This window comes from Globicephala melas, chromosome 15 (assembly GCF_963455315.2).
Source record: "Globicephala melas chromosome 15, mGloMel1.2, whole genome shotgun sequence".
NCBI classification, from domain to species: Eukaryota; Metazoa; Chordata; class Mammalia; order Artiodactyla; family Delphinidae; genus Globicephala; species Globicephala melas.
Window position 1 is genome coordinate 23,523,426 of NC_083328.1, and position 14,680 is coordinate 23,538,105.

General features: G+C 38.5%; 1 protein-coding gene across 1 annotated transcript in view; it reads left to right on the forward strand.

Annotated features, from left to right (window-relative positions):
- SMG1 (SMG1 nonsense mediated mRNA decay associated PI3K related kinase) overlaps positions 1-14,680 on the forward strand; it is a 97,848-nt gene that overhangs the window by 17,146 nt on the left and 66,022 nt on the right. The window contains exons 2-6 of the mRNA XM_030847169.2: positions 8,012-8,175; positions 8,700-8,855; positions 10,709-10,845; positions 12,371-12,429; positions 13,422-13,635. Coding sequence (XP_030703029.2) covers positions 8,012-8,175; positions 8,700-8,855; positions 10,709-10,845; positions 12,371-12,429; positions 13,422-13,635 — 730 coding nt within the window. The remainder of the gene's footprint in view (positions 1-8,011; positions 8,176-8,699; positions 8,856-10,708; positions 10,846-12,370; positions 12,430-13,421; positions 13,636-14,680) is intronic.

Genomic DNA, 14,680 nt, shown 5'->3' on the forward strand with positions numbered 1-14,680 from the left:
ACAGACTCCGGACGTGCAGGCTCAGCGGCCATGGCTCACGGGCCCAGCCAATCCGCGGCTTGTGGGATCTTCCCGGACCAGGGCACGAACCCGGCGTCCCCTGCATTGGCAGGCAGACTCTCAACCACTGTGCCACCAGGGAAGCCCTGGGTGTTTTTTAATTTTTTTTAATATTTTTATTTTTTTTCCGATACGCCGGCCTCTCACTCTTGTGGCCTCTCCTGCTGCGGAGCAGAGGCTCCGGACGCACAGGCCCAGTGGCCATGGCTTACGGGCCCAGCCGCTCCGCGGCATGTGGGATCTTCCTGGACCGGGGCACGACCCGTGTCCCCTGCATCGGCAGGCGGACTCTCAACCGCTGCGCCACCAGGGAAGCCCCCTGGGTGTTTTTTTAAAATATGTTTTTGTATTCTTATGTTGGAGATATTAGGAAATTTTACATGTTTAAGGAGAGCATTCAGTTTGGTGGGAAAGGTAGACTCCCTAGGAGAAAGACTATTTGTGAAAAGTTATGAGCAGGTAGACATAGAATCCTAATCAAGGCCTAGAGTTGGGTGCAGGTGTGTTATGGTATCTTTTTTTTCCCCCTTGGTTAGGTAGAAAGAGAGAATTTGTCAGGGATTTAGGAGAGTATTTTGGAATCTGAAGAGAATGGGGAATGTCTGGATAGTGCATGTGGGAGATGAACATTGGAGGACCTGGGGATGTGGTGCTTACTGATGGATGATGGAATTGATAATTGGGTTTATGCAGGGTTGGGATTTTGCCAGATTGGTGTGAGGGAAATGTTAAGGCAGGTTAAGGGAATTGGCAAGAGTTATTGAAATGATAAACCATGAAAAACTGGTTAAAGAAGGAAGTTAAGAAGAAAGAAGTTACTTGGATTGGAAAAAAGTAGAGAGAATCACTGGAATTAAAGTTACTAAAAAAACCTTTAGAGTGGTATTGAGAAAGTGTGAGTAGTAGAGAGTTGTCAAAAGCAAAGCAAGTCATTGGGGGCATTGAGCAAGAAGAACTGAAAAGGGCTTGTGGGATTTTAGAGACAACTAAGCCACCAGTGGCGGTTGCTACTGGGGCAGGAGCAGTTTCTGTGGAGTGCGGAGGGTGGGACCCTGGTTACAGTGAGTTGGAAAGTGAGAGAAGGCAAGGAAAAGAAATTTTCAAGAGGTTTGGCTGTGAAGAATCTATCTAGACAATTAACTTTAGAAGGAGAAAGAGAATTAAGGTTTTTGTTTTTGTTTTTTTAGAGGAAAGACCTGAATGTGTTTATATGTTGATGTTGTGATGAGCATTGGGAAAGTCAGAGATGCAAGGCATACTCCAGAAGGTAGGGGAATGTACGAATCCAAAGGGTTACTGCAGATAGGAGGTTTAGTTGTTCCATTATGTGAGTGTGATGGGAAGAAATGTTCTGTGTGCAGACATAGGTAAATTTGTAGATTGCTGGAAGGAGGTTGGCAGGCAGTGGTGGAGTGTTGAAGAACTTGAAAGTTAGAACTGAGTTTGAGTTCTTGCTCTGCCTTTAATTAGCTGTGCTGCTTTAGGTAAGTTATGGAATCTTTGTTACCTCATCTGTAAGAAGGTAACTTACCATCTTCAGTAATCACAATAGGATTATGTTGAAGATTAAATGAGGTGATAAATGTATGTAAACTGCTTGGGGAGGTTGCCTACCAGACTTTATTATGAGCTCAGAATTTAGTTCTTACTATTCAGAGTGCTGTAGAAAAACTTGTATTTCTAATATAGCAAGAATCTGTAAGGTTATCAGTGGTAGTGCTGGGGGAAGGAGAAAAGTGCAGAAAGTTTGAAAGCTGTTTTGGAAAGCAGAAAACCCTGGCTAGGGAGTCACGGGCAGCATTGAAGACTCAGTGATAGGGAACTACGTGGGAGTGGTGTATTCACCAGCCTTTACACTGAAGACACTTGTGCACATGAAGCAAAGTTTAAAATCTAATGTAGTACCCTCCTAGTTACTTTGTTTGTCCTTTGTGGTTAATATGATTAGAGATCTGTCAATAGAGGCTGTTTGAGATTCCTTGGGAGGAATATAAACTATACTGAAGTTGAATCTTTTCTATGTTTTGCTTAAAGATATTATATAAAAACAATTTACAACCCTTTAAATTTTGGGTTAGAGTATATTCAGTCATATAGGTGCAGAGTTAGAGCATGTCTGTAAGACCACCCTTACTTCTGATAGTTGCAAGTTTGGGGGTCCCCAAGACCATTCCTGGGTTGGATGATTCACCGGAAGGACTTATAGGACTTATTGAAAGCTGTTATACTCATGGTTACAGTTTATTACAGCTATAGGATACAGATTAAAATCAACCAAGGGTAAAGGTGCATAGGGTAGAGTTTACGACAGTTCCAAATGTGGAGCTTCTCCCCGTGGAGTAGTGAGCAGTGTTACTTTCCTGGTATTGATGGGTGATAATACGTATGGAGTATTACCAGCCATGGAAGCCCAGCCCAGCCTTGGTGTCCAGAGTTCTTATTTGGGCTCCATCATTGACTGCCCACATGCACGAACTTAGTTTCCAGCCCTACTAGAGGTTGAGTTGATCCGTGTGACTCAAAGGCCCCACCATGCATAGATCACATTGTTATACTTTCTAGTGTGACCCAAAGTTCCCAGGTGGACAAGGGCACTTTTTTTTTAAAAAAATTATTTATTTATTTTTGGCTCTTTTGGGTCTTCATTGCTGCCTGCGGGCTTTCTCTAGTTGCAGCGAGTAGGGGTTCCTCTTCGTTGGGATGCGCGGGCTTCTCATTGCAGTGGTTTCTCTAGCTGCGGAGCACGGGCTCTAGGCTCACGGGCTTCAGTAGTTGTGGCTTGTGGGCTCTGGAGCGCAGGCTCAGCAGTTGTGGCGCACGGGCTTAGTTGCTCCACAGCATGTGGGATCTTCCCAGACCAGGGCTCGAACCCGTGTCCCCTGCATTGGCAGGCAGATTCTTAACCACTGTGCCACGGGGGAAACCCAAGGGCACTCTTATTAGTCATTATATTCCAAGAGTTTAGAGATTACCTTCCAGAAGCCAAGGGTTAAGTCCAGATCTCTCTTTGGGCAAGGTAAAATTCTTTACAGTTTTACAACAATCGTTAAATATATTTTTATATTTTGAGGCTGCAGAAACTAATTAGTTGATGTTTGATTGATAATTAAAAGTTGGTAATAAAGAACCCATAAATTGTATGGGTTTGGTATCGTAGACACTTAATACTTAAGTAGCTAAGGAAGTTTCATTAAGAAATACTAGCTGTTAATATTTATAGTAAAATTGAGGTAAACTTATAATTTTGGCATGATGGTTCAATTCTGTTATATTAAATTTGAACTTACTGTTTTCTCCTGTGGAAACAGTTTCATATAATGAAGTCCCTGAACCTCCCAAGTGAATTTTTTAGCCATAGACTCATATTTTAGAGCAATGTCTCTAATGTGAAAGTACACAAGCCTCAGAGTTATGCATAGTTTCACCTTTTCTCTTATACTTTTTTGAAAGTATGTCTGAATCCAGGTGAGTAAGAGATATCACAGAGATAACCTTGAATTTATTTATTTATTTATGTATTTTTGCGGTTCGCGGGCCTCTCCCGTTGCGGAGCACAGGCTCCGGACGCGCAGGCCCAGCGGCCATGGCTCACGGGCCCAGCCCCTCTGCGGCATGTGGGATATTCCCGGACTGGGGCACGAACCCATGTCCCCTGCATCGGCAGGCGGGCTCTCAACCACTGCGCCACCAGGGAAGCCCTTGAATTTATTTTTAAAAAGTAAATCAGTTTTAGTGGTATTAGCTGTTAGTATGAAAAACTCACAGCATATCCTACAACTGCTTTGTGACAGTGATGCTATGCATCTTTGAGTACCATTGCTTTAGAGAATAAATGCATTCCCACCTCATTGGCTTTAGTGCAAATATCATTTCCTAGTTGATATCCATTACAAATTAGATCTCACCATGAGAACGAAATCCCTTAATAAGCCTAGTTAAAAACAACTTGAAGCAATATGATGCTTATTCCGGTGGCACCACTAGGTGTGGTGTTTGCATCAAGTCATTTCCGGGTGCTTTATGGAAATGTTTTCTGATAGGGAATTCCCTGACTTCACATTTCCAGGCTGACTTTTCCCCCTTAAGAACTGGACCACAAGACCACACTTAGCCAGGAGATACTTAACTATCCCCTAACACGTGGTAGGTTGTTGACGTGAGGTCTGAGGGCTTGGGTCATTGAAAATGAATAACCTCTCAGATGTATTACATTTTCTGTATATTGAGAATAGGTGACTAAAATGAGCGGTAACTATATTTGCATGTGATTTGTATGTTATAGTTAACATTTAAATTCTTTTGTACTAAAAATTTTTTTGTTGCCACCTTAAGCCTCTGTTCTCTAAGGCATAGAGTGGCATGTGCCATCTCAGTTTTTGCTTCAACATATGAACCCTAGAGGGCCATAGTGCAATTAAAAGCACCTAACCCATAAATGATATTTGCTTCATGTTTGAACAACAAATGTTTTAACCCACTGTCTTCACTAATATTGTAACTACTGTCTTACAGATTGACTTGATGCAAAAACATCACAAAGGCTCCATATTATACAGTATGCGATTTTTGAGGTATGAGCTTTAGAAACTTACCTCTCATGTGGCATGTACATCAGGCTTTAACTTCAGTTTAATCATTTTGGGGAATTTATGCATTTCTTTTTTTTCCCTCTCTCTCTCCATAGTATTTTTAGAGTATTAAAGGGGCTGTGGAGGTATTTTTGGATTCTTGCTAGGATACTTAGTCTTAACAGATACATTTTCTTTTTATCACTAAATTGAGACACTAATTCTGGCAGATGATAGCTTTTTCAGCCCTTATAACTAGCTTAACATTTATGCCTGCCTCTTTGAGTTCAAATCTGCATTTTCTATTTTGTGCCTTTGATTGCCTCATTTTAAGTGCTCATTTCTGTTCTTAACAGTTTTCTATTTATTGGACTGGGATGATCTTGTTGGTGCTAACTGCCTGATATTGACTTTTTGAGAACTAAGCTGTCTAGATATTATAAAAATAGAGATTTCATATAAATGCTGAACTATTTTGTGCTTTTGGGTTCAGAATACCTATAACTTGAATTCTGGTTAGAAATATTTTGATCAGTTTGTATTGGAAGAACTTAGCAACCAGGGAGTTTTTAGACAGTTCTGAGACAGTAGTTCTACCCTAGTGAATTTTTTGCTATATTTCTGAAAACCCAAATTCTGGAAAAAAAAAAAAAAAACTTGGTGTTTATTACTAATGAGATTTAAAAACGTGTATTTCTAACAAATTGGGAGGTTGTTCCTGTTTTTTTTCAGTTTAGTTTGAAATCAGTGCTTCCTAGTTAGCAATGGATTTGTTGGTAGCAGTAGATTGCTTAATTTCTTCAGTGAAGAAGTTAAAATCAGCTATTGTATGTTGAGTATAAAAACTTGTTTTGATCATATTCATATGTTTATGAACTATTTATATTTATTTGTTTAGACTGAAAACCTTAAGTATATTTACTATTATGGTCATAATAACTTCAAGTGTACCTTAAAAGCTAAGTATTTCTTAAGAACTTATCTTTCTTAAGCCTCACAATAACATTATATAATAGATAGGTATTATCCCCATTTTATGCAAAAGACAACTGAGGCTTGGAAATTAAGTTCCTTGTGCAGTCACACATACCTTTTCAGTGCTAGAGCTGGGATTTGAGCCCAGATCTTTTTTTAACCCATATTCGCTATTGCCTTGTGTTTACTGGTATGTCACCAGAAAAAGATACAAATATTTAACTCTCAATGGTAAGAGTATATATGTGATGCATAAGCATAATGAAAATTAGAAATTCAGATTATTTAGATATTCATTTAAATATTGATAGACTTAAGTTATCTTGATGTTTTAGAATTATTTTATTCATTCATGTACTAACAGCTTCCTTTTCTAGGTTGTGTTAGATGCTATACGTATAGACAGGTTCAAAATCTGCCAGAAAAGCTCATAAGTCCTCTTTTATTTTTCAGTTCCCTTTTAGAAATTAATGGTATGTTATGGTTTATTATAGGTGCTCATTTAGTGTGCTATTTTAGATACATGGGGGTAGATCATTATGTTAGTTTTAAAAAGTTCTCATGCTCCATTTAGTGGTAAAGGTATTTAAATGCTTATACTTAGTATACTTAGAAAATATCCTAATACATTTTTTTTGAAATTCCATAGATTTTATTTTTCATATGTTGGAAGTTCTGAGCTTTGTCAACAAGTGAACTCTGAATGTTTGAAGAAGATACTTCACTATGGAACCTTAGTTATATGCATAGTATGCTAGGGTTATGGATTTTTATCAAGTTTCAGATTGAGAGCCTTCAGGAATAATTTAGATTGGTGCCACATAGGTATCCAAGTTTAATTGAACCTATTTGTCTACATTCTGTATTAACAGTGATTGCAGTAGGTACAGATCAGGGTGTCTGAGCCTATGCACCTTTTCATATTTAGTGTTCTTGGGGGGGCAACGAAAGGATGATAAACTCGAAATGAAATACACAGACACTTTTTTTTACACATAGGGGAGGGCCATGGGGGTTGAGGAATAGCTCAGTTTCTGCTCTTGCCAGTGTCCTTAACTTTTCCAGATAATTATGGGTGCAGCAGGTGTTTTAGTAAGTATCATAAAAGTGATTTTTTTCCAGAAGGTTGTTCCTCTCAGAAGAAATATCAATAGCAGAGGAACTTTTTTCTTGGTATTTTTCATATGCTGCCATAGGGTAGTTAGTGTTTTATTTCTTTTTTTTTGCGGTACACGGGCCCCTCACTGTTGTGGCCTCTCCTGTTGCGGAGCAGGCTCCGGATGCGCAGGCCCAGCGGCCACGGCTCACGGGCCCAGCCGCTTCGCGGCACGCGGGATCCTCCCGAACCGGGGCACGAACCCGCGTCCCCTGCATTGGCAGGCGGACTCCCAACCACTGCGCCACCAGGGAAGCCCATGTTTTTTTATTCTTGATACCTTATGGTTGATGGAAGAATAAGGCTCATGAGAAATTATAAAGTTTAGCTCCCTATTTTACTGATGGGGACATTGAGGCATAGAGATGATCCTTAGATAAGGGTACTAATTTTATCCTGGGGCTGAGCAGCTTGTTAATATCAGGTATCTCGGATTATTCTAGGCGGTACTTGAATTTTAAATAGATTATGGACTGCAACCTTCAGCTTTATTGGATTCCTGACACTTTGCTTTTATTTTCCTCATTTTTAATAATTTTAATAGATATTCTTTATATGAGGACTCTTCAGTGAAGTCCTCAGTATTGCCATACATTAAAACAATCTTTGCAGCTAATGTGTTCTTTCCTAATATCCTATTGAGCTTGCTTTCAAATTTCATTCTATAATTTATTTTCCCACCAAATAGTCAAGTTACAAATTTAGGTGAGAGAGGGAGAGAGCCACATTGCCATGAGGCAGTACTTTAAAAATAATTTGGTAACACATTGCCCCTGCCTGATATGTTGCCAGTGTTTTTTTTATTTTTATGACTGGGAAGATTGTAATTTTTCCACTGGTTAAAACCCTGTTCTGGGAGGAGGAGATTTAGGAAGAACTATTCCTTTTATCAAGTCATGTGAAAAGAATCCTGGGACCAGGGTGACCAACTGTCTCAGTTTGCCTGGGACTGAGGGAGTACTTAAGACATGGAACTTTCAGTGCTAAAACCTGTTAAGGTTTGCGTTGGCCACCCTAGTCCTGGTAGTTATTTATATTTCTGTATGGGTCTTTAGATAGCAGGAGGGGCTGAAAAGCTGGTATTTCATCCATTGACAATCCCTTCCCAGTTGAAAGACTTCTTATTACACATTGGAATGCTTATGTATAATAGTAATGAGGGGAGAGGCATGTATGAAAGAAAGATTTATGATTTGGGTTATCAAAATGTTTGTTTAAAGTTGTAACCTTATATACTTTTCTCTCTTTGCAGAACTGATAGTGCATCAGCCGACCCAGATAATTTAAAATATTCTTCATCCAGAGATAGGGGTGGGTCTTCCTCTTATGGACTGCAACCTTCAAATTCAGCTGTGGTGTCTCGGCAAAGGCACGATGATACCAGAATCCATGCTGACATACAGAATGACGAAAAGGGTATATATATTTCCTTGCTGCTAGAGGCATGTTTTTTGTGCGTTTGTTTTTTTTAACCTAGCTACCTCTCCCTTTCTTCCTCCTTGCCTGTCTCTCGCTCCCTCACCTCTCTCTTCTAATATGTTTAAAATATAAATATTACACACAGTGCTGTTCTTGAAACTTCTTAAGTTTACCCCCTTAATTAAAAAAAAATTTAAATGTACTTTTCACACACGCAATACATAAATGCAGTTTCCTTGCCCCCAAAATGCAATATTATCACTAAGGCTTTCCTGACTACTGTCTCTCCTCTAGACTTCTGAAAAGTTTTAAAGTACAAAATCTGAGTTGATTTAGTTTCCATTTCTCTTCTTATCTTCCACTGAAGATAACAAAATGAAATCAATGCATGCATCACAGGGAAAGAGTAGAAGCCAAGGCTGGTTGAACTGCAGATTGGGTCAGAAGAACCTGAACTATCAGGAATTGATTGAGTGAAACAAAGAGCCCTATTGAAATAATGTAAATGTTGCTGCTTTTAGGTGGCTACAGTGTCAATGGAGGATCTGGGGAAAATACTTATGGTCGGAAGTCGTTGGGGCAAGAGCTGAGAGTTAACAATGTGACCAGCCCTGAGTTCACCAGTATTCAGCATGGCAGTCGTGCGTTAGCCATCAAAGACATGAGGAAATCACAGGGTAAGGCTGGGTAAACTGGGGACAATCACACAAGCCTCTGCTGAGACATCTCCTAAATGCCTCTTTCTGTACCAGTGCCTTGCACCTGTGTGAGTTGGTTAGCTTACTGAGTTGAGAAACATGTGCAGGTGATAATTGTTTGCATTCCTTTTCCTGTGAACTGTTCCCTACCATGAATTACCACAAGAAGGTTTTTAATACTTTTTAAAGGAGAATTCTCTTAAAATAAGATTAGAAGACTGGGTAAGATTTTAAAGAAAGGATTTTCCTGATTATAGTGGATACTGAATGTATAGTGGACTCTTACTGCAGCAAGTCCTTGAACTCTAGGGTGAGGGTAGGGGTGTACATGGACTGGGCCCTTTTCTAAAGTTAAATACACAGTTACTGCTTCTTGCTTTATAACACAAACCTCACTCTATAGGTAAAGTGTCTCGAAAATTCATAGGATTAAAGGTAATGATCATTTTTTTTTTCTAAAAGAGAAATTTATTGTATTGGTAAAGCTGCTTAAGAAATCAAGATTTCTGATTTATACACTTTGTTGGGTATAATTACTCTTTGGACATTTAGTTTATGACCGTTTTTTCCCAGTGACGGCTTTGTGTGTGTGTTGTGTGTATCTTGGTGAACATCTTTGTGTTTATAGTTTTTTGCATGCAGTTTAAAAAAAATTTCGATAAATTTTCTAAAATGGAATGACTAGTCAAAGCCTATACTGTCTCAAAAGTGTTTGAAGGGACTTCCTTCGTGGTCAAGTGGTTGGGACTCTGCGCTTTCATTGCAGGGGGCACGGGTTCAATCCCTGACCAGGGAACTAAGATCCTGCATGCCAAGTGGTGCGGCCAAAAAAAAGAAAAAAAAAAACCACCGGTGTTTGAAGTCTTAGATTTAGGTATGATAGAGTTAGAAAGTGACTCTAAAGCTTATTTAGTTTAGATCCCCCTTGCAAGCTCAGAGTTATGCAGTTTGCTAGGGGTAGAATTGTAAATAGAGCCTAGATTTCCTGACTAGTAACCTAAATACATTTTTAGCAGTCATCCTTACTGAAAATACTCTATAGGCTAGGGATTTTTAAAAATCTTATTCCTTCTCTCAGATGTTGTAATTTCTTTTATTATCTATTTTCCTTTCATTCATTAGAAATGAAACTGTCAGACCCTTTAATGTGGTTTGTGTTAATGTACATGGGTTAATGATGATAAATTGTGCAGCTGGAAATTTAAAAAGAAAAATTTAGTACTTAAAACCATCTTTATTAGTAGTGTTCAGCATTTTGAGTACTCCTGCTTGTTCTTGTCATTAAAAAAGGGAAGAAAAGTTTTGATTTGCCACTTTCCTTGTGGCAGCATACTTGCACATGGCAGGTGGTAATTAGACATTTGTTGAACTGAATATGTGATTGCCATTCACCAAAACTTTGTCCTAGGAAAATGATGATGATGTGAACAAGAGGCTCCCCTCCAGTGGGAGACCTAGGTGAGAAATAGAAGCATGTACCCTGTTTCTGCCTGATAGAGACTTTATCCCTAACCTGTTGAAGTTTCTTAACCTATGCTCTTTACCTAGATGTTGAAAACAGTTTGGAACAGATTCGAAGAGAATAATTTCTAAGCCTTTCTTTTTTCTCTGTCAGTTGATCCTCTGGAATGAGATGTTTGCATATCCTTTTTGAGGGTCTGCTGTGTGCCCGCAGTCTGCTGGGGCTGGGTTTATAGTGATGAACTGAAGTGTTAAAGGACCTACATTCATTGAGCTTTTATTGTCTGGTGGACTGTGATTTTTAATATACTTTAAAATATTTGGGCTGTAAAGTTTCTGTGCTGATTCATACTCAATGTTTATATTCACAGAGCGATCGATGTCTTATTCTGATGAGTCTCGACTGTCGAATCTTCTTCGGAGGATCACCCGGGAAGACGACAGAGACCGAAGACTGGCTACTGTAAAGCAGTTGAAAGAATTTATTCAGCAACCAGAAAATAAGCTGGTCAGTATAGTATGTTTGGAAATGTTGATCAGTTTCATTTTTCCATAGTTTAGTAGATAATGTTACCTAGAGTGGTTTTTTTTTTTTTTTTTTTTTTTTTTAGAGTGGTTTTAAGAAGGGAAAAGTTTTGCTTCCAAGGAAAAATAATAGGGATTCCTTATTCCAGATTGATTTGGCCTATATTATGGTGGTCTAGAACTTAATGCCCCTAATGTATAATTTATCTATACAAATGTTAGATCCACATTGTTTGGTTCCTTCTGCAATAAAGTGCTTTTGACCTTTTACACATTTATTCTGTTGTCCTCGGAATTTTTTTTCTGTGTTCCAGGACAGAATATCTCTGTTTTTCATATGTGAAATTGGGGTAGGAGGTACATATTTTGTTCATGGGTAAGTTTGGTGGCCTGGGCTAAATAAATGGAAAAACACTTTAAAGAGTAAAGTACAGGAGGGAGTTCCCTCGTTGCCTAGTGGTTAGGATTCCGGGCTTTCACTGCTGTGGCCCGGGTTCAATCCCTGGTCAGGGAGCTGAAATTCCACAAGCCGTGTGGCCCGGCCAACAAAAAAAATAAAATACAGGAGCAGTTACAAATTTCTTCACCCTCCAAGTAAGTCTCCTAATGTTAAATTAAGAACTTGCTATAGGGCTTCCCTGGTGGCAGTGGTTAAGAATCTGCCTGCCAATGCAGGGGACATGGGTTCGAGCTCTGGTCTGGGAACATCCCACATGTCGTGGAGCAACTAAGCCCGTGCGCCACAGCTACTGAGCCTGCACTCTAGAGCCTCCGAGCCACAACTACTGAGCCCGCGTGCCAGAACTGCTGAAGCCCGAGTGCCTAGAGCCCGTACTTTGCAACAGGAGAAGCCACCACAATGAGAAGCCCGCGCACAGCAAAGAAGAGTAGCCCCCGCTTGCCGCAACTAGAGAAAGCCCGCACGCAGCAACAAAGTCCCAACACAGCCATAAATAAATAAATAATTTAAAAAAGAACTTGATATAGAACAGGAGAAAATTAATGAAATGGTATAGTGAGTCAAATAACATTTGGTTCAAAGCAAGCTTCCTCCAACCCTCCTCCCCATTTTATTATGAAAAATTTCAAATACACAGCAAATTGAGAGAATTTTACAGTGAATATCATAGTGTCTAAGCTCTGTCATTAACACTTTTATCGTATGACTGTATCATATATCTCTCTACCTCTTCCTCTATCCATCAATCCATCTTTTGTTTTAAAAATGCATTTCAGAGTAAATGAAACAAGCTTTTTAAGTTTTTTTTCCCCCCCATTGATGATCATGGCTGTATATTTCCTATGGGTAATTTTCTTTCAGAGTCTGAAAGGAAACTTATGACACTCTTAACTTATGATATAATTGGGACCTGGGAATAATAAGAAAAGTAAGGTGTGGTCCAGTTATAATTTGGAGGGAAACACAAGTTAAAAAAAAAAGAAAGTACACAGTGTTATTCTTAAAAGTATAGGAATCTGAAGCTTTTATTAATGTGTTTTTTTTTAAGGTACTAGTTAAACAATTGGATAATATCTTGGTTGCTGTACATGATGTGCTTAATGAAAGGTAAGTAATTTAAAAGACTAAAATATATTTTTAGAAACTATTAAAAAGTGTACAAGAAGATAAACCCATTGGCTTCATTTATGAACATCTACTTAATGTTTAACTGGGTTCTCTTGTCATCTTTATTTGTGTAAAAATATTTAAACAGTAATTACCACTGAATACAAACGAATCCACTTGAAAGGGAGAGCCATTCTTCTTTTTAATTTGTCAACATGACTGAATAATTGAGCATTGACTTGTAGAATGACGTAAACTCTTAATGCAAGTGTGAATGAATGCAATTAACTTTTGTAAACTAGAGCATTTGGAAACTGCTTAGAGAGTAGAGGTGAAAGGGAGCTTCTTTCTTTGGGCAACAGTGGATTCAGGCCATCTATCCTCTGAGGCTACTGGGGTTCTCCAAAGGTGTGCAGTCATTTCTTCATATGGTGATTCCTAAAGAATTGCAGTGTTGGAAAGCATCCAAAACTCATCTCAGCAGATCACGAACCTTACTGCTTTTTGATGGTTTTATTTTATATAGTTTCTCATTAATATAATACTTAAATCAGTGTTGTCCTTTAAGTTTACTGTATTTAACTATTACCATTTCCTATTTTATAGTCCTTACATATTGAATATTACCAAGTATATAATTATATAGTGTGTTTTATCTGATCACTTGTTGCTGCCCTTTTCTGCAAATCAGTTAATGTAGTTTGAGATGGAATTTGAAGTCTGAATTTTAGTATTTCTAAGCCTTTCCTTACTGTTTGTAAATAATTGATTCTATAAAGGAAATCTAAAGTCTTAACAAAGGTACTTTTGGCATTGCAGGAGACAGAATAGAGAGAATATTTGAAGTGGATAAAACTTCAACCTTTTGTGTAGTTTGAATAAAAATTATAAAATCATTTAAGACATTCTGTTGTAAGATGTGTCATTCTTGTCATCTTTGAAAGCTTAAGCTTTTTGTGTATTTTGTTTTGTTTGCATTAAAATAAACACAGTAGCAAATTGCTTCAGGAGTTGAGACAGGAGGGAGCTTGCTGTCTTGGCCTTCTTTGTGCTTCTCTGAGCTATGAGGCTGAGAAGATCTTCAAATGGATTTTTAGCAAATTTAGCTCATCTGCAAAAGATGAAGTTAAACTCCTCTACTTATGTGCCACCTACAAAGCACTAGAGACTGTAGGAGAAAAGAAAGCCTTTTCATCCGTAATGCAGGTAAGAATTTCTGGAGGGTTGGGGGGAATGATGATGCGCTTGGGAAGAAAGTTGTCCTTAACACACATCCTTGAAGGGGAGCTTAAAGAAAGGAAACTTAGAATAGGGGTTATATACTGATTGATATATGACGTAAATAAAACTCGTGTTTCTGAATTAGAGTAAATGATACACACTGAAGGTAGATTTAAAGTAAGTTATTTTAAAAATTTTGTCTTTTTGCTTTTTAGAAGCTTTCTTTTGAATTTGCGTAGTACTAGAATCATTTACAGATTTGAAAATAGAAGCTCCATGAGGAAAACCACGTAGAAGGGGGCTTCACATTTTTTGAGGGAGATAAAAACTAAACACCACAACTTACTTTGGGCCTAAAGTTTTGATAATATGTCAAAAATTCTTATTCCTAGTGATATAAAATAAATAATTGTGTGTCTGAATTACTATTATTATTTTTTTGGCTGTGTTGGGTCTTCGTTGCTGCACGCGGGCTTTCTCTAGCTGCGGCGAGCGGGGGCTACTCTTTGTTGCGGTGCGTGGGCTTCTCATTGCAGTGGCTTCTCTTGTTGAGGAGCACTGGCTCTAGGTGCGCGGGCTTCAGTAGTTGTGGTTTGCAGGGGGTACGTGGGCTCTAGAGCGCAGGCTCAGTAGTTGTGGCGCACGGGCTTAGTTGTTCTGCGGCACGTGGGATCTTCCTGGATCAGGGATCAAACCTGTGTTCCCTGCATTGGCAGGTGGATTCTTAACCACTGCACCACTAGGGAAGTCCCTGTATCTGAATTATTAAGATCGTTCCCAATTTAATTTTGAGCAAAGTTATAAGTAAGTAAATTTTTGTTGAGCTAATGTTTTTAAAAATTTAGGATGTGGTGTCTTTAGAATATTTGATATCTTTATTTAATTTGCTTTTTTTTATTAAACAATTCATGGTATGTTTTATTTTGGTTAATTATTTTTAAAAAACATGAGAAATCTATTCTGTCTTTAAAAATTTTATTTTTATTTGATAATAGAGGTTGTGACAAAACTTTGGAAAAGATGCAGAAAA